Source organism: Dryas octopetala, chromosome 2 (assembly GCF_963921425.1).
Source record: "Dryas octopetala chromosome 2, drDryOcto1.1, whole genome shotgun sequence".
Classification (NCBI taxonomy): domain Eukaryota; kingdom Viridiplantae; phylum Streptophyta; class Magnoliopsida; order Rosales; family Rosaceae; genus Dryas; species Dryas octopetala.
In genome coordinates, this window is record NC_141367.1 from 29,235,109 (window position 1) to 29,261,194 (window position 26,086).

The window sequence follows — 26,086 nt, forward strand, 5'->3', positions numbered from 1 at the left end:
GAGAATAACTTGCATATTCCTATGACAGAAAGAGAGCAGAAAGAGAGGAGAGAGAGAAAGGGAGAGAGAGAGAAAAGGAGAGAGGAGAGAGAGAAAAGGAGAGAGGGCATACCAGCTGTGGTATCCCCGTTGTTTCAGGTAAGTCATTCTCAGCTGCAAGTCCACTTGGCTTAAAAGTCTTACCTTTCATTTATTATTGATTCGTAATGTGGCCGCCAGCTAAATAGGAAAAAATATTCATTGGGGACTAAAGCGTTTGCAGCGGCATTGTAGGAGTGACTTTGTTAGTTAATTACGAGAGAATTAAATGAGAATACTCTACAAGACTTTCAATCTCTGCTACAATAACATCCAAAATTATATCAAGTGATCGATCATAATCAATCTGCAGCATAATCAAATGAGGCCACCTTTTCTTTCACTCTTTATGTTGTTCGTTTTATTATTCTTGATTACCATAGCTCCTGGTGCCGTTGTATCATCATCTAAACCACCACCAACAGGTTTTTTAGTGATTCATAATCTCAGAAATTATCTTCAACTCGACCTCTCGAATGTGACTGGCCCTGAAAGTATCGAATTTGACTGCTATGGAAGAGGACCTTATGTTGGGGTTTCAGATGGTACAATCCTCAAATGGCATGGATCTCACTTGGGTTGGAAAGAGTTTGCCTTCACCTCCCCGTACAGGCAAGAACAATTATCTTAGTGCACATACATGGATGTGTATATATATATAGCCAGCTTACATTCTTTATAAATGTTTTCAACAGATCAAGACTTAATTTGCATTACTGCTTTATATAATTAAGCACCTATTTTCCAACAATGGCTTCCACTTTGCTATACATATATATATATATGTTACAGCAATATTAATGTCAGTTACTGCTCAATCTATTTGGAGTGTACTTTTTTAATTTCTCAGAGGATTATCATATTTAAAAGTGGCTGTAGCCTGTAGGGTGCCCTTCTTTGCTAATAATGAAAAAAGACTTGATAGCTCGGGTAGAGATCGAGTGTTTATGCCGCGCCCAAACTTTAGCCAAAACTGACTGGGTTGATGTTGAGTAATATGGTCTCTAAATAAATATTGTTATCATTTAGCCTTTTAGGATTCCAAAATAAGCACTTGCACTCCTTAAAGCATCTTCAAATGGTGAAGTTCTATTTGGGATTTCATACTCTTTTTGAAAACTCCTTTGAAACTCATAAATGAGAGAGAAAATGTTAAATTTTTTCAAAGTTGCTCCAGTAAAGTGTTATTTAATGGTATCAAAAAATAGAAATGAAACCCTTAGTTTCATTTTACCATTTGAGATGCTCTCATATCAAATCTTATTTTTCAGTGCAAATAACATTTTCTTTATTTTTTTTATTTTATAATCTAATACTTAAGAAAAAATTAAATTGAATGATTGAATTTTGTAATTGATTAGGTCAAGGTATTTATGTGATGGCTCAACCAACACGACGAATGAACCAATATGTGGAAGGCCACTAGGTCTAAAGTTCCATCCTACAACTTGCGATCTCTATATTGCAGATGCCTATTTTGGACTTCTAAAGACAGGACTTAATGGTGGTATGGCCCAAAAACTTGCCGATTCTGTTGGAGGAGTGCCATTCCGTTTCCTAAATGCTTTGGACATTAATAGCCAAACAGGAATGGTTTATTTCACAGATACTAGCACCATATACCAAAGACGGTAATATTACATGGCTCAATTGGTCATTTCATCATTCATTTTCAATTTTTGTTTGTCTATCACTTATTGTTATGTGACCCTCCTTTTTCCTTTTGTTGTATATCACTTATAGTTAAGTGACCCTCCTTTTTAATTTGTTTAACATTTTTCTTGTCTTTTTTTTTTTTTTTTCTCATCAATGCTTTTAGGGAATGGCCTTTGTCTATCCGCTCTGGTGACAAAACAGGAAGGTTATTGCAATACAATCCTTATACAAAGGAGGTGATTGTGTTGCTTTATGGCTTGGGTTTTGCAAATGGTGTGGCTCTGAGTAAGGACAATTGTTTTGTGTTAGTAGCTGAAAGTGCGACATCAAAAATTCTTAGGTTTTGGCTTAAAGGACCTAAAACTTATACCTTAGAACTTTTTTCAAAACTAGAAAGACCTCCAGATAACATTAAGAGAAACTATAAAGGAGAATTTTGGGTAGCATTGAATAGTGGGAGAGGAATTAAGGACCTGCCACAAACTCCAGTCGTCCCTTGGTTAACAAACGATCCCGTAGCAATAAAGTTTGATGAACATGGAAAAGTTTTGAAGGTATTGGATGGAAATGAGGGTACAAAACTCCAGTCTATTAGCGATGTTGAAGAACACAATGGATGGTTGTGGATAGGATCGGTAGTAAATTCTTATATTGGCGTTCTCAAGTTTTAGATAACAAGAATACTTACAAATCAATCATAATTTGGCATGTGTACGTGTACTCTTTTTGTTGTTTTTTTTCTTAATGAGCATACAAGACACTAGGCAGACAGAATTTTGATTCTCTGCATTTAGAATAGGTGCAGCTCCCCATTCAGATTAATCATTCAATTAAATCTAAATGTCACAGTCCGAGCCTCCATTTCTTTTCAGTATTGTTCTAAGACTTGTAATTGAACAGCTTATAAGCTTGCTAAGTTTTTCGTTATCTATATCTGATACTATAGTTTGGATGGAGATAGCAGAAAATTTTAATTAGGATGATCAAAGGAGGAGGCTTAACGAACCTCTTGAAAATGCCTTGGATCATTAAGGATTGGGACTTGGGAGTTGGCCGGATTAGTCCAACTATTCAACACCACCACATATATATTCAAATTTCAGATAACAAAAATGTTTAATCCTTACATATAATAAGTCATTTGTCTTTACAAATCCATTATAATTTGATATGGATGTATACTTTTCTTTTACTTAATGGACAATTTTCTCTTGTTGGTGTACACATGCTTTAAAGTTCTGCCATAATGATATTGCAATGGATTTGATTAGACTTAAAACATCACAACTTTAATGCAAAGATTATTTACAAGTAGTGAATATGGAAGGAAATTCAACACCGACCTTGAAAACAGCAAAGTGTCCGAGTGATTTTTTTTTTTCAGGAAAATCTAGTTAAAATGATTAAAGAGGATTGGGAATTGGGAGTAGGATTTGTCCAACTGCTCAACACCAACACATAAATGGGTCCAAAAAGAAAAGCAACGCAGGGTGCCCACTTGGGGGGGAATATGTTGAAATTCTACATCTCAAATTTAAAAATAAAGATTAAAGTTCTCTCTTTTTGACCCATCAACCCATTCTTTGGTCACTATCTCTTTGTTTCTTAACTCAAAGGACAAGACTTAAAGAGTTAAGTGTCCAAGAATTAGGGGAAAAGCCAATCTATCAACCATAAAATATAGAGCCGTATAGTTGTTACTCACCCATTTAGTCATTTCCCATCCCACGAACAAGGGATCGAATTATTGATCTTTTATCTATTTACATAAGATTACTGATTTATGCTCATATTTAAATCATAAATACAAAATATTTAACAATAATAATTCGATTATCCTCAAAATCTCTACATGCATTTATTTTTTGGGAATATATATCTATCGAATAACACCAAATAAATATAAAATTTTCAGGTGACTAAAAAAGACCATTTGTTACATGTAGTATTCTAAAGTGGCATGTGATCTGCAACTCTGCATGTGTGCTCTGAGACTTTAAAATAATTAAGTTAATAGAAAGATTATTCAAAATAATTTTATAGGTTGGAAGAAATGTTGACCGAAGTCAAAGTTCATGGAGACACGAGTAAAACCCCACGTGTAGGTAGTCCATTTATTTTTCCAAATGTATTGAATTTTTGTTCCAAATGTCGATGCTGACGAAAATACCCCCACACACCCATCACATTTACACATTTTCAGACACGCACGCACCGCCTTATACACGCATCATCCGACTTCCGACGTCGAATAATAAAAAAAGTCACTTTCCCAAAAAGGAGTCGGCGTATTTTGTGAATGATTCTGCTTCAATCCAGAAAAATTTTCCCTTTTAGTTTTTTATTTTCCTTCCTATTTATAATATAATTATATTATATATATACTCACTTCCTGTCTGTCTTTTTTTTTTTTTTTTTGATCGAACACTTCCTGTCTGTCACTCTCTTCTGCTTTGGCATATAGGCCGGGGACGCGGGAGATTAAATAATAATAATAATAATTAAAGAAAACACTTTTTGTTTTCCCTTACTTTTGGTTTGCCCTATTGCACATTTGCACTTGCAGAACCTCTGTTTCTCTATTCCTCTTGCACGATCTCTACGACTGAAAGAGGTAATAATAATAATTATTTTTTATTTTGCTTCGTTTGTTTTCCATTCACCTAGTTCTTTTCTATGATCTGCTCTGTTTTCCATATAACGGCTGTTTTTATTTATTTATTTTTTGATTTTAGATCCATGCACGATTTCTAGCATCCCATCCACATCCATTTTGGCGAAAGAGAACAAGCTAATTTTTTGGGTACTTGCTCAAAGTTTAAAGCTTTGAAATAGATAAAAAAACATCTAATGGGTTATTATCTTTCGTTCTTTGTGCACTTTTGGCATGACCCAGATGCTTAAACATAGTAAAGCACACAAATTTGCATTCAATTCATGTTCATCCAATCACCATTAGCAAGTTTTCCAGCGTGTATTCAGTGATGGGTTTCATTCAGATGCTTGTATTGAGTTATTTCAGTTCAATTTTACTTGCAGGTTGTACCGAGACTTATTTGGATTTTCTTTGAAACGAAATATCAAATCTTGTATTAGAAGAAATGGGGTATATTGGGGCGCATGGTGTGTCTGCTTTGCATAGATACAAGTATAGTGGTGTGGATCACTCGTACGCTGCCAAATATGTCTTGCAACCCTTTTGGAGTCGCTTCGTTAAAATCTTTCCCCTTTGGATGCCGTAAGTTTCTTAATATTTTTTGTTTTTAATTATGAATGTTATTCTAACATTTACAGTTTTAGCTATATTTTGGGACTTGTTACGTCTGGCTATTATATTTTGTTTATGAATTTTACATTGCCTGTTTAGTGAGATTTTTAATGAGGTTTGCTAACATTGTCTCTTTTTGTGGTCTCTGCACGCTACTGTTCTTCAGGCCCAACATGGTAGATTTTTTACTCCCAACTATTTATGTTGCATCCTATTGAATTTGGTATCGATCAGTCTTGCCTTTTTATTGATGGGTTATGCTTTATTTTTGGCCAGATAACACTAACAGGATTCATGTTCTTACTCACATCTGCACTGCTTGGCTATGTAAGTGGAATTTCCATATCATCTTTTTAATTTTGTATTTGTTAGGTTTTCTTTTTTCTATAATGCTAATTTTTTACTTTGAACATTCACACTTTTTAAAAAAACAAATGTTGTTAAACACATTTACTCTGTTTGTGGCGTGCATGATGTAGAATAGAAATATTATTATTTAGTGAGTTCCCCATGAATTTGTGGTATGATTTTCCCCCCAGATATATTCACCACGGTTGGATTCAGCTCCTCCTAGATGGGTTAATTTTGCTCATGGGTTGCTACTTTTCTTATACCAGGTTTGCCTAAACCCTATTCAAGCTGTGTTTATGGTGTGCATTTTTATTGTATATGCATTGTTATTTTTGTATATTGACATTTTCCCATTTCATTATAACCTGCTTGTTTGATCTTTCAAAAATATGTTAGACCTTTGATGCTGTTGATGGGAAGCAAGCAAGACGGACAAACTCCTCAAGTCCGTTGGGGGAACTTTTTGACCATGGTAATTTACTGTTATCATGTATTTTTCTTCTGTCCTCTTCTTACTTTAAGAGCTGAATATTGATGAATTTCTGGGCATTCTCAATATATTGCAGGATGTGATGCCCTTGCATGTGCGGTATGTGTCTTAATATTTTCTTGTCATCTTTGACCCTGAAAAATGCATATGCTTTTGTTTCATGTTCTGTATGTATATTCATCTGTATATGATGTTGTTTAGTTTGAATCACTGGCTTTTGGGAGCACTGCAATGTGTGGAGGAACTACTTTCTGGTTCTGGGTGATTTCAGCTGTTCCATTTTATGGTGCAACTTGGGAGCAGTAAGTTGGCCAACCAAGATTAATTTATTATTAGTCATTATGTTTGACCTTTGCACTCCCCTTTCCATCCAAAAGAAAAATCCAATAATATGTATAAGGCTGTATATGAAAGTTAGATGTTTTGTTAGCAGTACTAATATATGACTTTGTTGGTCCAGTTACTTTACCAATACCCTAATCCTTCCAGCTGTTAATGGACCTACAGAGGGTCTCATGCTGATATATTTCAGTCATTTTTTCACAGCTATTGTCGGTAAACTCCTACTCTTTGCTTATCTTTACTTGCATATGTATTATTTGGAAGTTTTGTAAACCAATGCACTATAAATTCTTTTTTCCTTTGTTTGGGTCTTTTATTTTTCTCTAATTACATTCAAATTGTGACTCATTCCTTACAATTTCAGGTTCTGAGTGGTGGGCTCAACAGTTTGGAAAGTCTTTGCCTTATCTGAGCTGGGTCCCATTTATTCATGGTAAGGCTCTCACTTATATAGTTGATAACCTACAAATTATGTCAAGATTATATTTGGCATCAAACAAATGTATGGAATCCACATTGTGTGAGGTTTTACTGGATATATGCATTATGATTACCTTGGTTTTAATCAATTCTGGATCATTACTCTTTGGCTTTATGGTACTGACACTGCAATATGTCCGAAATTTAATTCCTTTATTTTTTTTTTTTAATTTCAGAAATTACGACATACAAAGCTGTGTTGTTTCTAATGATAGCTTTTGCTATTATCCCAACAGTCACATTCAAGTATGTAGTTCTTTGTTCCCTTAAATTTTGAATTTTGAGGTGACTTTCTAATGTAAATATTTTCTTAAATATCTATGAACTCTTGATGCATGCATCATGACTCTTTCAACTCAGTTTACCTTTTTTTTTTTTTTTTTTTACTGTTCTATATGGAACCTCTAAATTGTTACCCATATTATCATGGGCACAGTTGCGTCGGCTGAAGTTGATGCAGGGTTTATATTGCTGACCTTACATTTTGGATGTGAACAAGAATTATGACATTAACCACCTTCATCTTATTTCTGTTGTTTTTAGCATGTAGTTCCTGGGATTGGGTTGAATTAATATTACTTTTTTTTTATTATAGACAAAGAAACAACCTGGTGTAAATTTACGCACAATATTTTCTTTTGTATGTACCTTTATATAATTTGAATCATCCACAAACAATTCAGGTGATTTGTTAGAGCTCACTGGTTAGGCCTTATGTTGTGTCATGCTTATGTGCAGTGTGTACAATGTTTATAAGGTTGTTGAGGCAAGGAAATTAAGCATGCTATTGGCACTGGCAATGGTAATGCTATTCTCTTTCAGGTTCTTGAATATTAATTCTCAGTTACTTAATAAGCTTAACGGGTGTTTCATATTGTTTCCTTCCAGCTTTACCCTTTTGCTGTTCTTTTGGGAGGAGTTCTGATATGGTATGTCTCAATCCTTTGTGTTGGCCCCCCATGCCTTCTTTTCATAAAAAATTCAAATAAATGGAGTACTTTATTTTATTTTGTTGAAAGTAATTTTGATGCTGTAATTATTTATATGCAGGGATTATTTGTCACCATCTGACATTATCAGGAACTATCCACATTTAGTCGTAGTGGGAACTGGACTTGCTTTTGGTTACCTTGTGGTAAGATAACCATGCTTCTTTGTAACCCAATCTCTTAAAGTTGATCTTTTTATCCATATTGAATGGAATTGGTTATCATTGCTGATATAACAGTGTCCTAGATTTCTAATTATGCCATATTAAGGGGCCTGGTGGACAACCAAATTGTTCATTATACCATTATTGTTGATGGGGAGCTTGTTTTGGCAGGGAAGAATGATTCTCGCTCACTTGTGTGATGAGCCAAAGGGCCTGAAAACTGGAATGTGCATGGTATGAAACAATCCTACAACTTTAAATTCTATGTTGAGGTTTTACTTTGTTGAAACACTTCCAGTAGCAGCATGACACTTTTCTCCTGGGAAAGATGGCCTCAGTTACTAATTTGTAATTATGTTGGAGAATTGGATTTTAACGTTTTGGCCATTGATTTATTATTGATAACGTTTGTATGATTTCTTTTTATTAAAGATCAGATTAGATTGCTAATTTCAATATCTATTATTTTGTACAGTCACTGTTGTATCTCCCATTTGCCATTGCAAATGCACTCACAGCCAGACTGAATGATGGGTATGTTGTATTTCATATTACTTTCTGAGTCAGTAGAAATGTTCTGTTCTTGATTGTCCTGATCTCATATCTTGCACTTCCTTTGTTCACCTTTTGTTGCAGAGTTCCTTTGGTTGATGAGAGCTTGGTTCTTCTTGGTTACTGTGCATTTACAGGTACGACAACCTTTTTCTCAAGACAGTTCTTAAGTTCCTCTTCCATTTAGCTGCTTCCCCATTCTCAACTTATTTTCCATTTCTTGGGAAGCATTTTTTTTTTTGTAGAACGACATAGTATTTCCAGCTACTCATGTCATGTTTAATCTACTCATTTATTTGGATTTGATATTTTCTTTTCATTTTTAATCTACTCATTTCATGTTATCATGTGTTTTGGCTGATACCCTAACTTTTTCTGGACTCAGTGACACTCTATCTTCACTTTGCAACATCAGTCATTCACGAAATCACAACGGCCTTGGGAATTTATTGCTTTAGGTGAGAATGTGGTATTACATTCAAAGCATGTTAGCCACCAGGTTCAAATAATCTTCAGATTAATAGTCTAAATTCTGAATGAATGTGATATTCTATGCTCTCATTATTTCACCTGGACTACAGTTTTCTTCTCTCCACCTAATTTTCATTCCTTTGCATTGACGATGCCAATTTGCCGTACTTTGGTTCCTAAGTTTCAATTTCTTGTTGAATTGCAGGATAACTAGGAAGGAAGCTTGAACTATGCTGGTGTTTACTTCTTTTTCCAAAGCAAAAGTCGTGCTGGCTGGCAGGTTAAGAATGATGCAGCTAGAGTGAGGTTTTTCATCAATATAAATTTTGTAAAAGAAGAGTAGTGAGAGAATACGGTGACCAGGATCCCATTTAATTCATTCTCACTGTTGTATTGAATTAGATTATTTACTGACTTTCAGAATAGAGTAGACTCTTTAGGTTTGTTCTCTTCCCTTGGGGCACGTTTACTTACCCGTAATTGAAATGGGCATGAATTGGAATCAAAGTAAGGATCATAGTGAGGATTGAGGAGTAATTAGAGTCAGACATATCCATTAACGTGTTTATTAACTATCAGAAATCAGAATAAAAAACATAATTTTCATACACTTGTTTATTTATTTGCAAGAATCGGAATCAAAACCAGTTTGATTATTAAAATGCACTTAACAAAATTAAATATGTTTTATGATATTCACAATTTTTAAAATGCCTAAAAATAAAGTTTACCTCATATTTTGCCAAAAAAAAAAAATTTCATACTTTTATTTATAGTGAAGAAAAAAATTAAAATTATCTTAAATTATTCCCTCAATTTCCTTTTATTTATGGTGAAGAAAAAAAATTAAATTTATCTTAAATTTATTTTTCATATTTTTATTTATGGTGAAGAAAAGAAATAAAATTATTTATGGTTGAGGGCAATTTTGCATTTTTTTTTAAATGGCGAGGATAGTTTTGGCATGAAAAATTCTATTCATATTTCCTCTTTTCAATTCCTCCAAGATAAGGAATCCAATTCCTTATTTCATTTGGACTTCACACTCTTTCTTATTCTAATATATGTAAGTAAACAAGAAAATCGAAATGGAAATGATTCTCAAAAGTAAGTAAACACATAAATAAGAATCACTCTCATTCTTCTTATTCTGATTATAGATAAATAAACATGCCCTTATATTTACAAAAAATAGATGTTTGAGTTGAGCATAATATTATGTTAATGGTAACATGTGAAGTTTTTTTTTTTTTTTTAACACCTCCATATGTATACTATTCTTCTGGACTTGTGGATTAAAGAGACCCCACTGAGAGGGTGAGAAAAGATTCAACGATGGCCTCTTGGCTGCTTGATGTAGGTGAAGCAGAGGGAGGCCGTTTTGTGAGAGGTTGCAAGATCGAGCACAACATCTTACCTTTTTTTGTTGTTTTTTGTTTTTTTCTCTCTATGATATCCAAAAGAATATTAAAGTACTAGACAAATGGAAATCAATAACCGGCTATATTCAAATGTTGATTAAGTTATACATGGCAATAATGCAGTCATGAACGATTATGATGACTGATGATACATGGGATTAAGTTTGTTACAGAATCTTAGCCCAACACCCCTCACCCGAAATATGAGTCCACTGTTAAACTCCTTTGGACGTATAGCATATGGTATTGTATATTATTAATTATTCAATCCCTCGAATGCAATGCCCAAGAAAATCCCTCAAATGCCATTATATTGCTTTCTCCAGCCATCTTGGCATTCTTAATGATGATTTCATTCCAAGCCTTGTGAGGAACACGGAATACAATAGGTGCAGCAAGAACATGAAGGATCCACAATTAATCAAAACCTGTTAAATACAGGCAAAAAAATAAGACCTGTTAAATGTACAAAACTTCAATGCTTCCAATATGTGATACAGAGAGACAGAGAGTAGTTAGAGATACCAGGGTACCAAATATGGCATATATCACATCCATCGATGGGACCGTATTGATGCCAGATGCAGTGAACAAGAATGTTAGAGAAGCGTGAATGTTTATGGTGATCTGCAAACCCAAAAAAAATGTAACTCAAATCTTGGTACTGCAGCAAAAACAAATATCAAATAAAGGATGGTGAATTACCAAAGCAAGTATGTTTTCTCTTATCAAGAATGAAGATATCAGAACATATCCTACAGCACCCAATGCTCGAACCTGCATATACAATAGATGTTACCTTTAACCAAACTAAATAAACTAACTAGAGACAACAATTGTTTCAATCATATTTAATGAATTCAAGGCAGAAGGGAGAAAACACTACAATTGTGCACAAGAAAATGGAAAGACCCCAATTCACTCCTGACCTGAGAAGATGCAGAAACCAAAATCAGAACCAACAAGCAGCATGATGTAGACTCATCATAAAATATAGACGTCAAAAAAGGTAATCCAATCCTGAACTGTACCAGGTGTATAAGGATAAATCAATATGTTTCATTTACCTAAAAATAATAATTAAACTATTAGATATAAATTAAGTAGACATACAGATAAAGAATGAGTATGAATTAATGTTTCCACTTTGCCTAAAGAAGAATCTATTCATAAACATTGTGCCTCACATACCTCCATAAAGCACCCATTGTGAAACCAGCTAAACCATGCTTAAGCTGCACAAGAGAAATATCTACTAAGCAAGTCAGCAAGTCAATAATTCAAAAAGAAAAAGAAAAATTTACTGAACAAAATTTAGAAAGGAAGAAAAATTCTGGCAAAAGTAACACTGGTTAGTTTTATAATGAACCGGCCAGTTCACTTTAATTATTGTTTTCCGGTGAAAGCAGGCCGGCCTGGCTAGCCAGTTCTTGGTCAGCTGGAATGGACTAACCAGTCCGGTATGGTTTCAGAACTATGATAATATCTCAACTATATCTATGAGAGTAAAGTTTTTGAATAACTAAGAAACAACTGGTTTCAACATGAAGAATCAAAGAATTGCCATACATACCAATTCACAATAACAAGCAAAACAACAGGATAGATAGCACACTCACCAGATAGGTTAAAGCTTTCACTGGTCCAGACAAGACAAGTAATAGCATGGTTGTTGCCACCTATCAAGATGAAAGATCATTGCAATAACTAAAAACAAATAATGCAAACGTTCTAGCAATCTCTAAGTTCTAACATGGTGGGTCATGGATGGTTACTAACCATAGTTTTTCTTCCGGCTGGGATGCCCCATCTCATTGAGGTGATCACTATTGGCAGAGAGAAGAAGCAGCCAAAATAGTTCTGCACAAAACCAAATCCCATTGAAATTGTATACTCATACATAACATACATAAATAACCATAACAAAAGTTCCCGTATAATGAAACGAGTGCCAAAAGAACTTAGAACCCTTTGTTTTGGTTTATCTCAGAAACAAAGCAAAGTACCCTAACAGCAATTGGAGGGTCTAAAATGTCAACAAAAAAAAAAAAAATCATAAGTTCATATAAAGCCTTCTGCTTTCTTAGCATGAAACAGTAACAAAAGCACCATAGACTACAATAATAGCACATTTAAAACAGTTAATTTGAGTTGTTTGTTTAAATTGAAAAAAAACGCATATTTCAATAAACCCAACGAACCTCAATTGCGAGAGAATTGCTGAGGAAATACACCAGGCCAGTAAGAGCTGCAAACATGGAGCACTCCACCAATGCTAATGTTTTCTGATAAACGGCGCCGTTTGGTGACAAGTCATTGAGGTCCGGTGAAATTTCAGTGCTTTCTTCTTCATTTCCAAAAAATGATGTTTGAGTTACTGAGACCCTAGAAAATTTGAAGGTGGTGTTGGAAAGGAAAATTGGGGAAAACGAGAAGGGGTTGTTGGGTTTGGGGGGAAGTTTGATTCTTTGAGAGGTTGAGGAGAGGAGGTGAGGAAGAGAGAGAGAAGAGGGGAGAGGGGTAGTTTGGGAAATGAAGAAAGGTGGAGTGAGGTGGTAAATTTGCAGGGGAACCATGGAGCTCTCAGAGTGAGAGGTCCGAGAAGGTGGAATGAGAGAATTTGAGAGCGGGAGAAGATTATTAGATTGGGCTAATGGGCTGAGAAAATGTTGGGCTTGGTTTGTTCTGAGCTTGGGTTGAGCTTGTGTTTCTGTATTGGGCTGAATGTTTACTCTTTCATAGGGATTCTAAAGAAACCCCACTGTTTTCTTTCCCCCCCCTACATAAATTTTTTGTTTTTTCCCTAAGTACCCAGACTGCCCCCCAGGCCCCACCCTACTCTTGTTTTTCCTTCCTCCTGTTTTTTTCTCTTTCTCTCCGGCCTGGAGCAAAGAGAGGCCGACAACCTTACTCAAATAAATACTTACTTTTTTCGAATAGGTAAAAAAAATTCGAATGTAAAATATTCAACAAAGTAAAGAAAAATATCACAAGTTCACATACCAATACTGAAGAAATGCTTATACTTTCTTTATGCTTATACATTTCACTATTAGAAAAGCTTGGGCAAAAGCACATGGCAATGACATCCCAAAGAAAGTGCATGTCAGACAGCAAGCATGTTTATAAGTCTGCAGGTAAATTGTACTCAATCATGAGCACATATTAAAAACAAAAGCAACCATATTTTTTTGTCGATCACTTATTAATAATGTGATACAGCCATATAATTAAAGTAGTAACATAACCTTGCAATCCCCAAAACATTTTAAACTCATGAATTTGGTTGCAAGACAACAAAATAATTAGTGACGCAGGACTAGTGGAACATCATGATTACCACACTTCCAAATTCTTTTATTAAACTAAACAACCCAAAACAAAACATTCCTCAATAAATAATTGCTCGTGTCCCTACAATACACGGAGATTTGCATGCGTTGGGCGTGCGACCTTGCTATTATGCCAACCCTACTCCAACCACAAGAATCGTTTTTGCTTCCACCTATTTGCCATTTGCCGATTCATTGTTTATGGTTCGCAATAGACCACCGTGAAACCATGCCACTTTTAATTTTGATCTATTATTTATCGACTAAACTCCATAAGTTTAACATATAATTTGATCAGGCTCAATAAACATATGATAACTTAATTTCACGTAACATTTTTTATGCGAGTCAGATTGGGTCTTTATTTTCAGGCTTATATAATTTATATAGTAGTCAAAAATCCAAAATTTCAAAAAAAAGACACAATCTGACTCAAACAAAGAAAACAAGTTGCTTGTCTCTTTGCCTTTTTCTTTTTCTTGTGTGCTTGTAGTTAGGCGCACTAAAAGGGATTTGTTCCTAACCCATGTCCATTTCAAATAATTTTCTAACAGTTGATCACATGGAGAGTGAAACTTAACCAACTTTGTTGCAACTTGGTGTTTACACATAAACCCAACCTCCATCACTCAATGCTTACAATCTATGGTGTGTTAATTGCATTTAGGGTTAAAAAATTTGGTAAATTTGAAAGATGGACCAGTCGATCAAGAAGCACCACACCTTATGATCGCATGGCGTGATGCCACCTGTAAAACTTGTGATGATCGATATGTATCTACGTGTGTATGTTTTGACACACAAAGTCGACGGTCCCACGATTTTGCATGTTGTGACATATGAATGGACATGAAGGAGAATCGCTACTACTCCAAAGTCTCCACGGCACGTCAAAGGCGATCGGATTTGCTTGCTTTGGTTCGATAAATACAATGTCAATGGGACACGACATGACACGACAGATAGCAGCCATCATCATCGTCATCATCGTCATCATCCTAGTTTTGCGACTTTGAGGCCGTGATTGGCAGCCTTGGAGGTTTTTGAAATTTACGATGCCTGTGATCAGCATGCATGTTGATGCCGACTGAGATATCAGGACCGTCGATCCCCAGCTCAAGTCTCAAAAAGAGAAGCTACGTCGGGTCAACATTAATACAGAATTGTCGCTGGGACACGTGGTTAATATCCATGAGAAAACGACATCGTATGGGATTGTGTCTCGATGAATGATTCTCGAATGTCAAAAGCAAATATACAAATGCATATGCCTGCTTACTCTCATAGGTGTTGTTTAAGAATAATTGGCCCCAATTAAATTGAACATTGAATTTAGCATAGGTATCCACACACCGAAAGGCATATAAATAGTTTATAAATTTTACTCTAATATGAAAAACTAAATCCGATAAAAGTCAATAGTTAAAAAGATTTTTATATGTCATATATATTCACAACATATTCTATCTTGTAATTTCGACAAGATAATTTTGGAAGCATTTTAGGTTGTAAAGATTTTCGTTTTATATAAAATGTAGTATTTGAATTTGGTGTGAAGATAATCAGGCCCTAGTCTTCAGACTCTTCACATTGAAGATTAGAAGGTAAGAATATCTTTTGTTCACACAGCTTAACATGTATAATTTGCTTTATTGGGAGTAGTTTTCAGAAAACTTTGTTGGTAACTTTATACTGAAGTATCACTATCATTATAACTTAATACAGAATTGCGATTATATCTAACATTAATGTGATTTTGTATTAAAAGTCAAGGACAAGAGGAAAATGGAAAAGAGACAGACGATGAAAGATTAATGGATCCAAGACCAGCTGATCTAATGACTTTTCTAGTAGTGGGAAGTAAGACATAGTCTATGGCTTGGTGGGTCTGGTTATGCATTGATATTGATGGTACAAATGCACGCAATGCAAGTATTAGAATTTTACGGAGTGAGGCCTCTCTCTCTCTTCTCTGTTCATTGATTTTACTCAAGTTGCTGTAACATTCACTCTCCTTCCCTACACAATAATGCCTGCAGGTATTAGTGCTTTTCTTGCATCACTCCTTTTCTTCCTTCCACTGTTTGCTGCAAAAGCAAACGTAAAGTTGACGCCATCTGTCCTGCATCTATCAATTCAATTCCATCACTCTAAATCACTCTAAATCTCATACATTCTTGAATTCCCCAAAAACCCTCTTTCCTTTACTCCTTCATCTAATCTGTTCTTTCAAATTCAAACCCACATTGCATTTGCTTTTCATTTATAGCTCACAAGGCTTTTTGGAGCTACCCATTTGATCTTCTCAATAAAGCTCAAAACTTTGATTTCTCTGACGGACCCTTTATTCATTTGAAGCTTTATCTTCAAGATTGAAGCTGAAGAGAGGCAATGAAAGAGAGAGGCAAAGCTGTGGAAGCACACAACATTGACATGGATTTCTACTACTCTTCATCAGAAATGTCATGCAGTAAACACCCCAATTCGTCTTCGGTTGGGATATGTGCGTATTGTCTTAAGGATCGTCTTGTCAAGCTGGTCTGCTCAGACTGTGGTGAGCAGCGTCTATCTTCTTGCTCTTGCTCTGAGATTTCATCCAATTCCAACCGCAACTCATGCACTGTGGAGGTAGGCAGTGTTGGTAGAGTCTCATTTCTGATTGAGAATGAAAAGAGTGAGGCTTTACAGTCAAATTCCAAGCCCAAGACCCAAGAGAAAGAGGATGGTGTGGTACTCAGGAGAAGTAGCAGTAGCTGTGTTGAAATCAAAAGAAGTGGGTTTTGGAGATTTGGGAGGTTGTTTAGGAAGAAAAGAGACAAAGATTGTGGGAATAAAAGTGTAGGTGGGTTTGATGAGAAAAGTGAGATGTGGCTGGTTGATCATATGGGTGTATCAAGGTCCAGGTCTCTCTGCAGTTTCAGAGGGGGTGGCTTGTTGGAGTCTGAGGATGGGGGGGAACATTTAATGGTTTCTGGGGCCAGGAGTTCTATTTCAGCTGCAAGGAGTTCTAGTGTCACTGCTGGTATGGTTCTAGATTCTGGAAGGAAAAGTGGGTTCAGTGAAGGAAGGAAAAGTGGGTTCAGTGAAGGAAGAAAAAGTGGGTTCAGTGAAGGAAGAAGAAGTGGGTTCAGTGAAGGAAGAAGAAGTGGGTTCAGTGAAGCAGAGCCAAGAAAGAGTGGTTTTGATGGTGAAAAGAAAGATGATGTTTTGGGTTCTGAATTGGGTGCTGATTTTAAGGGTGTCAAGAAGGGAGGCCTTATGGAGGTTGATAAGGGGTTTAGTGGAGCAACCAGACGTGTCTTCTCACTCAAGGAGAGTGATTTTAGTGGTATGGATGAATCAGGGTTCATTGACTTGAAGCTTGATTACTCGGAACAATCCAAGCCAGAGTTCTCTGCTATGAAGATGGGAAATAAGTTAGATACAAACTCTGTTTTTGGAAGCATGAGAGGTAGTGATTTTGAGGCACATGAATGTGGTGGTGGTCCATTTGGGGGTCTAATGGGGGATGGTATTTACAGTCATGGTGGTTCTTGTAGGATAACAGTCAATGACAGAGGAATCAAGAGGGGCAGGAAAAGTTTGAAGGGTTGGAAATGGATTTTCAGGCATCATCCAAGCTGGGGAAGTAGTACTAGGAAGAAAGATGAAGCTCTTATGTTCAAAACCTGAGATACCATGTACCATAAATGACAAAGATTTGTGTTTTCTGTATCTTACAAAAATCTTTTGTCTGTGTTTTTCTGTCTTCCCATTTGTAGTTAGTCACTAGTCACATTCACAACCTGCTAATTAATCTCTCCCTCTTTGTATTTATGTTGATGCTAATAAATGTCAAAAGAAAGTAGCTCATACTTACTCTGGGATATTGTCATAACACTAAAGGAAAGGATAGGATTGAGTTAATTTAGAATTTTGATTCTTATAAATTTCACTAATTGCATAAATATTGTTTGAAATGCATACCGGGAAACTCACGAGGAAATTTACAAATGTCTCTTGATGTAAGGGCCAAAGAGACAATGTGTACATACATATGTCTGGATCGTAAACTTGGAAATTTCAAGAAAAGCCCAAAAAGAGTGTGTTCCCTTTTCTTTTTCTCCAATATCAATAAAGGGTACTGGCCCAAGATCAGATCTATAAACAGGTATAGAGTTATTTGTGAACTTTTTCATTGAAGGTCAGGAACTTGCTACTAGGAGCCTAGAAGAGGAGAGTGTTTTAAAGTGAGGCACTAGCTCCTTTTTCTTTTTGCTTAAACTAACATATTAACTTAGGCTATACTTCTATTGAACCAATCCCTCCATACAATTTGAGTCAGAATTCAATTACGAGACCTAGTTCATGGATCGACTTGGGTCTCGGGACATACATGTTCCATAAGATCCATTGTTTTGCTTTGGAAGCAAAAGTGATCGAGTCTTGTAGACGTTCAACTTTTATTGAAGGCCTTGAAACATAGTTCTATTGTTTTGTCACTGATATGCTCAACAAGTTTTGGCCTTATCCTCTTCCTGGACCCTAGCCATTACTTAGTCAAGAATTCCTCAAGTAGGAAGAACAAGTGAACAACCCACTAGAGCCCTTGGCCACTAGCTAGTGCACACGTCCTCAGTTTGCAACCACATATTGCCAAATCTTATCAAGAATGGCAGATGTATTATTGTTTAATAAAAATCAACACGTCAAAATAGTCAACTAGAGTAGCTATTGACTACTCTTCTCCCTGTAAAATATGACCATATGAGCAAGTGGCCAAAAAAAAAAAAAAAAATATTGACTATATGAGCACATGAAAGTTTGAGATCCTCAAAGCTTACAAATTAAACAAGAAAAAGCAGAGCTTCAAGAATCTGTGGCAGAATGTATGTGACAAGGCCTCTGTCGATGTACAAAGAGTCTCCTGCTGATCTCTCATTGCCTCCACCTGAGGGTCCAAATTCTGGCATTCTTGTCATCCAAGATGAAGAACCCAAATGCTGTTTCGGATTGTTCAAGAGTGAGATTATTAAAAACCTGCCTCTCCCTCAGGACAAGAAACTAGAGCTTTACTATGCACAAGGGTTTTATCCAAACAGAGATCTTCATTTTCACAAAGTTTTCTTCATCCCAGTTCTTAATCAGCCCTTGTCTTCCAATCGCTACTATGCAATATACCCTTATGGGAAGGATAGAGGGTACGTACGAATATAATCATAATAATTGATCCTGATGTTCAAAATTTACTATGAGGGTTACAATTGATTAAGCATGAGCATTTTTTTTCTTGTTTCGTTTTGCAGGGAAGCGTACACAAGCTCAAAAGAGGAGGCCGCGGACATGAACACGTGCTGCTTCACCAGCTGTGCTAACGATGTACTTCCCCAACATTTTGATCCCCAGGACATGTATCAGCAATTCGAGATTCATCTTCAAAGAAGAGTTATTAATGTTTCAGGTGGTTTTGTGGCTAAGTCTATGGCTCAAGATGGGTTTCCTCCAGAAGCTTTGTGGAGGAGAGGTTGGAAACTCAAAAGCGAAATGTCACCTGAATTCAAAATAGGTGAAGCACAAGGCCTAGACACTGCCCTCCGTGCCCATCTTCCAGATTTCAATTTCCCATTGAAGCCTGTGGTTGTAGGGAAGTGGTATTGTCCATTCATGTTTGTTAAGGAAGGGACACCAAAATCTTTGAGAAACGAGAGGAATAGATCAATGTATTATGAGATGACACTTGAGCAGAGATGGGAACAAATATTTGTGAAGGATCATAGTGACCCACATGGCCAAGGCAATGCTGTGGTTGTGGATGTTGTTGTTCAAAGTGAAGTGGTTATGGTTGCAGGGAGAGAAGCTGTGTGTGATGAGAGAGATGTGAGCTATGGGGTGATGTGGTATAGGAGTTTCAACCATGTTGGAGAAGAGACAAGTGTGGGGGTGAGCTTAGCAATTGTTGAGAGAATGAAGTGGGAGCAAGGAAGGGTTGGTTGGGTTGGAGGGGATGGAGGGAAAGTGAGAGTGGAGAGAGTAGAGGAATATGGAGGGAAGGTTGAGTGGAAGAAGTTTGGTTGGTTTGTATTAAGTGAGAGGTTTGCTTTGAAAAGTTTGGATGGGAGCTTGCTAGTTACCTTTGATTTCAAGCACACTCATCAGATTAGGAGTAAATGGGAATGAAAAAGCTCTGCAGTTTGTCATTTGGGACACCCCCCTATTGTGAAAGTTTGACCTGGTTTTGTGCATATGCTGTTTGTATAGAATTTACACCCAGACAAAATTTGACTCGGTATGCCTTTTGACGTTTGAGCAACTATTTGATTTATGGAAGTGTAAACTCTAGAATCACAGACCCTTTATAGTTATTACTAGTAAACCCATTCAAGACACTTAAGCACCCATTTGGGAATATTCTCATAATTTTGACCAATGATCTTTAAAAGTAATTGAAAAGTAAGGATTTGACCTTTCAACTAGATTGAATTTTCAAGTATGACTTGAAGTATAAAAAAATTGGACTCATTCTCAGTTCACACATTCTTATGCAATCATTGGTCTTGCACTTGGCAACAGAAAACAGACTGTTGGCGATCCCCGTCCTAACGAAAGCAGGAAGAAAGCTCATGTAACATGTCATTATTGTCAGCAGATACATCCATCTTTTCCTTGCCAAATTCTTCACATTCTTATGTTGGAAAATTGACCAATTACAAATTCATAATTGATATATGATTTTATGGGATTATGATTTGATCAGAGGATATGATTAGAATATAATTTTGTTATTAGGAGTGGTTTAAGGAATACGTTTACTTCCCCTCAGAACAAGGACCTAGAGCTTCGCTATTACAGAGTCATGGGAGATGACAGACATGTTGATCGCTCTACACTGCTTTCATTCCAGTTCTTAACCAGTCATTGGCTTCCAATCGGTACTATGCTATAAAGTCGCGCGGGAGCCATAAAGGGTATGCATGCGATCCCAAATTGAATTAGTCCTAGTGTTATTAATCAATCCATTGTTATTAAGCTGACCCTTTTTTTTAGATGAGCGAACCTAACAAATTATATTCAAATTGGCCTTGCAGGCAAGCATGCACTAGTTCATCAACACAGGAGGACTTTGAAACCTGCTGCTTTTGAACTCATGTCCGGGAGGTACCACGACAACCTTTCAATCCCAATAACATATATCAACAATTTGAATCCAGCTCAGAGGAAGACTCAATCAAAATGGTAGTTTTGTTGCCAAAGCCATAGCCTCAGACGGTGTCCCTTCAAAATTTCTTAGAAGAAAAGGGTGGAAAATCCATAACTCAAAAAAGAGTCAATGTTTCAGGTGGTTACTACTAAAGAAACTTTAGGGTATGACTTTGGAAGCTTCAAGACATGAGTTGTGATATTACTTGGTACAATTTGAAATGCATCAAGGGTATAAACAATTAAAATGCCTAGAGAAATGAATTGAAATTCTCAAGAAAACAACTTAGGATGCCCTATGAAACGACTTCAGATGTCCTAAGGCATGACTTGAGAAACTCTAGAGTATGACTTTGGAAGTGTCAAAACATGACTTGGAATGTCACTAGGTACAATTTGAAATGCATCAAGGGTATAAACATTTAAAATACATTGAGCTACGAACTAAAATTCTTAAAGAACGACTTTGAATGCCCTAAGGAACGAGTTGAGATTCTCTAAGAAACGACTTGAAATTCCCTAAGGAACGACTTGAGAAACTCTAGGGTATGACTTTGAAAGCGTCAAAACATGACTTGGATGTCACTAGGTACAATTTGGAATAGATTAAGGGTATAAACATTTAAAATACCTCGAGCTACAAAATTAAATTCTCAAGAAACGACTTGAGATGTCTTTTTGGAACGACTTGAGAAACTCTAGGATATGACTTTGTAAGCGTCAAAACATGACTTGGAATGTCACTAAGTATAATTTCAAATGCATCAAAAGGTATAAAAATTTAAAATGCCTTAAGTTATGAACTGAAATTTTCAATGAACGACTTGAGATGCTCTAAGGAACGATTTGAGATACTTTAAGGAACGACTTGAGAAATTTTGTATATGACTTTGGAAGCGTAAAACATGATTTGGGATGTCAATAGCTGCAATTTGAAATGCATCAAAAGTATAAACATTTAAAATGCCTTGAGCTACAAACTAAAATTCTCAATGAACGACTTAGGATGCCCTAAGGAACGACTTGAGAGTCCCTAATAAACGACTTGAGATTCCCTTAGAAACGACTTAAGAAACTCTAGTGTTTGACTATGGAAGCGTCAAAACATGACTTGAGGATGTCACTAAGTACAATTTGAAATGCATTAATGGTATAAACAATTAAAATGCATAGCAATGAATTGAAATTATAAAGAAAATAACTTAAGATGCTCTAAGGAACAACTTCAGATGTCCTAAGACATGACTTGAAAACTCTAGAGTATGACTTTGAAAGCGTCAAAACATAACTTGGGATATCACTAGGTATAATTTGAAGTACATCAAGGGTATAAACATTTAAAATACCTCGAGCTACGAACGAAAATTTTTAAAGAACAACTTGTGATGCCCTAAGGAACGGCTTAAGATTCCCTAAGGAACGAGTTGAAATTCTCTAAGGAACGACTTAAAAAACCCTAAAGTATGACTTTAGAAGCGTCAAAACATGACTTGAGATGTCATTAAGTATCATTTGAAATGCATCAAAGGTATAAACATTTAGAATGTCTCAAGCTATGAATTGAAATTCTCAATGAATGACTTGAGATGCTCTATTTAAGGAACGACTTAAGAAATTCTTGTATATGACTTTGGAAGCGTCAAAACATGACTTGAGATATTAATAGCTATAATTTGAAATACATCAAGGATATAAACATTTAAAATGTCTTGAGCTACGAACTAAAATTCTCAATGAACAACTTGGAATGCCCTAAGGAACGACTTGAGATTCCCTAAGAAAAGACTTGAGAAACTCTAAGGTATGACTTTGAAAACGTTAAAACATGACTTGAGATGTCACTAAGTACAATTTGAAATGCATCAAGGGTACAAACAATTAAAATGCCTAGAGGTATGAATTGAAATTTTCAAGGAAATAACTCATGATGCTCTAAGGAACGACTTCAAATGTCTTAAGATATGATTTGAGAAACTCTAGGGTATGACTTTGGAAGCGTCAAAACATGACTTGAGATGTCAATAGGTACAATTTGAATTGCATCAAGGGTATAAACATTTAAATACCTCAAGTTATGAACTAAAATTCTCAAAAAATAACTTGGGATGCTCTAAGGAACGACTTAAGATGCCCTAAGGAACGACTTGAGATTCTCTAAGGAACTACTTGAGAAACCCTAGGGTATGATTTTGGAAGCGTCAAAACATGACTTGGGATGACACTTGGTATAATTTGGAATGGATCAAGGATATAAACATTTATAATACCTCGAGCTACAAAATTAAATTATCAAGAAACGACTTGAGATGCCTTTAGGAACGACTTGAGATGCCTTTAGGAACGACTTAAGATGCATTTAGGAACGACTTGAGATTCTCTCATGAACTACTTGAGAAACTCTAGAATATGACTTTGTAAGCGTCAAAACATGACTTGTGATGTCACTAAGTATAATTTGAAATGCATCAATGGTATAAACATTTAAAATGTCTCAAGCTATGAATTGAAATTCTCAATGAACGATTTGAGATGCTCTAAGGAACGACTTGAGAAATTTTTGTATCCGACTTTGGAAGCGTCAAAACATAACTTGGGTTGTCAATAGCTACAATTTGAAATGGACCAAGAGTATACACATTTAAAATGCTTTGAGCTACAAACTAAAATTCTCAATGAACGACTTAGGTTGCCCTAAGGAGCGACTTAAGAAACTCTAGGGTATGACTTTGGAAACATCAAAACATGACTTAATATATCACTAAGTACAATTTGAAATGCATTAAGGATATAAACAATTAAAATTCCTAGAGTTATGAATTGAAATTCTTAAGGAAACAACTTAGGATGCCCTAAGGAACGACTTCAGATGTCCTAAGGCATGACTTTGAAAGCGTCAAAACATGTCTTGGGATGTCACTAGGTACAATTTGAAATGCATCAATGGTATAAACATTAAAATACATTGAGCTACGAACTAAAATTCTCAAAGAACGACTTGAGATACCCTAAGGAACGACTTGAGATTCATTAAGGAATGAGTTGAAATTCCCCAAGGAACGACTTGAGAAACCCTAAGGTATGACTTTGGAAGCGTCAAACCATGACTTGGGATGTCACTAGTTTCAATTTGAAATGGATCAAGGATATAAACATTTAAAATACCTCGAGCTACGAAATTAAATTCTCAAGGAACGACTTGAGATGCTTTAGGAACGACTTGAGATTCCCTCATGAACGACTTCAGAAACTCTAGGATATGACTTTGTAAGCGTCAAAACATGACTTGAAATGTTACTAGGTAAAATTTGAAATGTTACTAGGTAAAATTTGAAATGTATCAAATGTATAAACATTTAAAATGACTCAAGCTATGAACTAAAATTCTCAATGAACGACTTGAGATGCTTTAAAGAACAACTTGAGAAATTATTGTATATGACTTTGGAAGCGTCAAAACATGACTTGAGATGTCAATAGCTACAATTTGAAATGCATGAAGGGTATAAACATTTAAAATACTTTGAGATACTAACTAAAAGTCTCAATTAACGACTTGGAATGCCCTAAGGAATGACTTGATATTTTCTAAGGAACGACTTGAGAAACTCTAGAGTATTGGAAGCTTCAAAACATGACTTGAGATGTCACTAAGTAAAATTTTAAATATATCAAAGGTATAAACAATTAAAATTTCTAAAGCTATGAATTGAAATTTTTAAGGAAACAACTTAGGATGCACTAAGGCATGACTTGAAAAATTCTAGGGTATAACTTTGGAAGCGTCAAAACATGACTTGAGATGTCACTAGGTACAATTTGAAATGCATCAAGAATATAAACACTTAAATACCTTGATTTACGAATTAAAATTCTCAAAGAACGACTTTGGATGCCCTAAGGAACGACTTGAGATTCCCTATAGAACGACTTGAGAAACTCTAGTGTATGACTTTGGAAGCGTTAAAACATGACTTGAGATGTCACTAGGTACATTTGAAATGCATCAATGGTATAAACATATATAATGTCTCGAGTTACGAACTAAAATTCTTAAGGAATGACTTGGCCATGATGCCCGAATGAACGACTTGAGATGTCTTAAACAACGACTTGGGAAACTCTAGGTATGACTTTGGGAGAATGAGAGGAAAGTAAGAGTGAAGAAAGTAGAGGAGTGACGCAGTGTAGGTGATGAATCACAACACACACACACACACACAAACTCTAGACTTCTTGATCCTCTAGATTGAGAATACCAAGAACATGGGGTCTATAACCTTATTGATCCGTAAGGATTCCAAGTTGATAGAAGGGTTGAGAAAAGTCTCATTTTCATTAATCTCTAAAAAACTCCATTACAACTACCAATATGGTGTTTAAATACCACCAAACCCTTGTTGACTCCCTAAAGGTCTTAAAAGGTAAATTCAACGGCCAAATTAAATACTGAAAGCAATAAAAGACAACTACAAAATTGCCCAAAAATTCGGAAAAACTTTAAATGCTAATTTGGCCTAGTAAACGGCCTTATTTGCCCAAAATTTGTCTTCGCTCGCTGCCTCGTCATTCCTCTTTCCGAAAAGGTATTGTGTGCAAAAATCAAACACCGAGAGCCTAATGGCCAGATTTACACCGATCAAGTTGAAAAAGGAAATTATGTGCAATGCGGGCCGCATCAAGGAGTTTGGAGGGATGGAAAGGTGGAGGAAATTTGGTTGCTAAACTTGCTATGCATTGGTTGAGAGGTTTGTATTGGAAAAGAATGGATGGAAGCTTGGTACTAACTTATTCTTTCAAACACACTCAACATATTAGGAGGAAATGAGAGTTAGATCTTTGCTATTCTTAATTTGGTTTGGGATAGTAAAATCCAGTTTTTCCTGTTTTTAGGAATAGCATAGCTGTAGTTCATGGATTGTAGTATTCTTTTTTTTTTTTTTTTTTTGAGGGGCAGAAAATCATGAGGACTGTATAATCACTACTAGGAAATACCCCAATAGATATCACTAAAAATATATCGATTTTTAAAAAATCGATATTGTCAAATTTTTTTATATCAGTTGGATTTTTAGTTTTCTAAAAATGATGTTTAAACACATTTATATATCGCTAAGTTTGCAAATTCGATATCTAAATTTTTGGGTAGAAATTAAAATTGTATAATAATCGATATCTATATCATGAACTGATATTAATTATTTCAGCTAAAAATCAAATATACAAATTTTTGTGACAACTTAAATGTTTTGACTTAAGTTAGACCCGATACTCCCCCTCTCAAACACTCCCTCTCTCTCTCTCTCTCTCTCTCTCTCT

At 35.7% G+C, this 26,086-nt stretch overlaps 5 protein-coding genes across 6 annotated transcripts; 4 read left to right on the plus strand and 1 right to left on the minus strand.

Annotated features, from left to right (window-relative positions):
- The first annotated feature begins 220 nt into the window (after window positions 1–220).
- LOC147295352 (protein STRICTOSIDINE SYNTHASE-LIKE 10-like) lies at window positions 221–2,757 on the plus strand. Its single transcript, XM_086234050.1, has 3 exons — window positions 221–690; window positions 1,440–1,709; window positions 1,898–2,757. Exons 1-3 carry the CDS (start codon window positions 401–403, stop codon window positions 2,403–2,405), a joined length of 1,068 nt encoding a protein of 355 aa, XP_086090176.1. The 5' UTR covers window positions 221–400; the 3' UTR covers window positions 2,406–2,757.
- Window positions 2,758–4,224: 1,467 nt separating this feature from the next.
- Window positions 4,225–9,378, plus strand: AAPT2 (aminoalcoholphosphotransferase). Of its 2 annotated transcripts, XM_086230562.1 has the most exons (19): window positions 4,225–4,348; window positions 4,774–4,972; window positions 5,169–5,178; window positions 5,279–5,329; window positions 5,542–5,619; window positions 5,750–5,825; window positions 5,920–5,942; window positions 6,045–6,145; window positions 6,304–6,398; window positions 6,550–6,618; window positions 6,842–6,911; window positions 7,404–7,467; window positions 7,554–7,594; window positions 7,716–7,800; window positions 7,990–8,052; window positions 8,294–8,352; window positions 8,455–8,507; window positions 8,756–8,828; window positions 9,047–9,378. In XM_086230562.1, the coding sequence occupies exons 2-19, from the start codon at window positions 4,836–4,838 to the stop codon at window positions 9,066–9,068; spliced, it is 1,170 nt and encodes a 389-aa protein (XP_086086688.1). In that variant the 5' UTR covers window positions 4,225–4,348; window positions 4,774–4,835; the 3' UTR covers window positions 9,069–9,378. The 2 variants fall into 2 exon arrangements, with proteins under 2 accessions (XP_086086688.1, XP_086086687.1); XM_086230561.1 differs by lacking the exons at window positions 4,225–4,348; window positions 4,774–4,972 and having other exon boundaries at window positions 5,098–5,178.
- A 947-nt stretch (window positions 9,379–10,325) lies between these two features.
- Window positions 10,326–12,875, minus strand: LOC147295354 (uncharacterized). Its single transcript, XM_086232951.1, has 8 exons — window positions 12,464–12,875; window positions 12,042–12,122; window positions 11,882–11,941; window positions 11,454–11,497; window positions 11,149–11,191; window positions 10,968–11,039; window positions 10,788–10,889; window positions 10,326–10,690 (listed from the first exon to the last, which is right to left on the minus strand). The coding sequence occupies exons 1-8, from the start codon at window positions 12,836–12,838 to the stop codon at window positions 10,571–10,573; spliced, it is 897 nt and encodes a 298-aa protein (XP_086089077.1). The 5' UTR covers window positions 12,839–12,875; the 3' UTR covers window positions 10,326–10,570.
- Window positions 12,876–15,484: 2,609 nt separating this feature from the next.
- On the plus strand, window positions 15,485–17,308 carry LOC147295355 (micronuclear linker histone polyprotein-like protein). The gene is made up of 2 exons (XM_086233471.1): window positions 15,485–15,633; window positions 15,953–17,308. Exon 2 carries the CDS (start codon window positions 15,986–15,988, stop codon window positions 17,264–17,266), a length of 1,281 nt encoding a protein of 426 aa, XP_086089597.1. The 5' UTR covers window positions 15,485–15,633; window positions 15,953–15,985; the 3' UTR covers window positions 17,267–17,308.
- Window positions 17,309–18,391: 1,083 nt separating this feature from the next.
- On the plus strand, window positions 18,392–20,043 carry LOC147295356 (uncharacterized). The gene is made up of 2 exons (XM_086234326.1): window positions 18,392–18,774; window positions 18,880–20,043. Exons 1-2 carry the CDS (start codon window positions 18,461–18,463, stop codon window positions 19,748–19,750), a joined length of 1,185 nt encoding a protein of 394 aa, XP_086090452.1. The 5' UTR covers window positions 18,392–18,460; the 3' UTR covers window positions 19,751–20,043.
- Window positions 20,044–26,086: the final 6,043 nt, after the last annotated feature.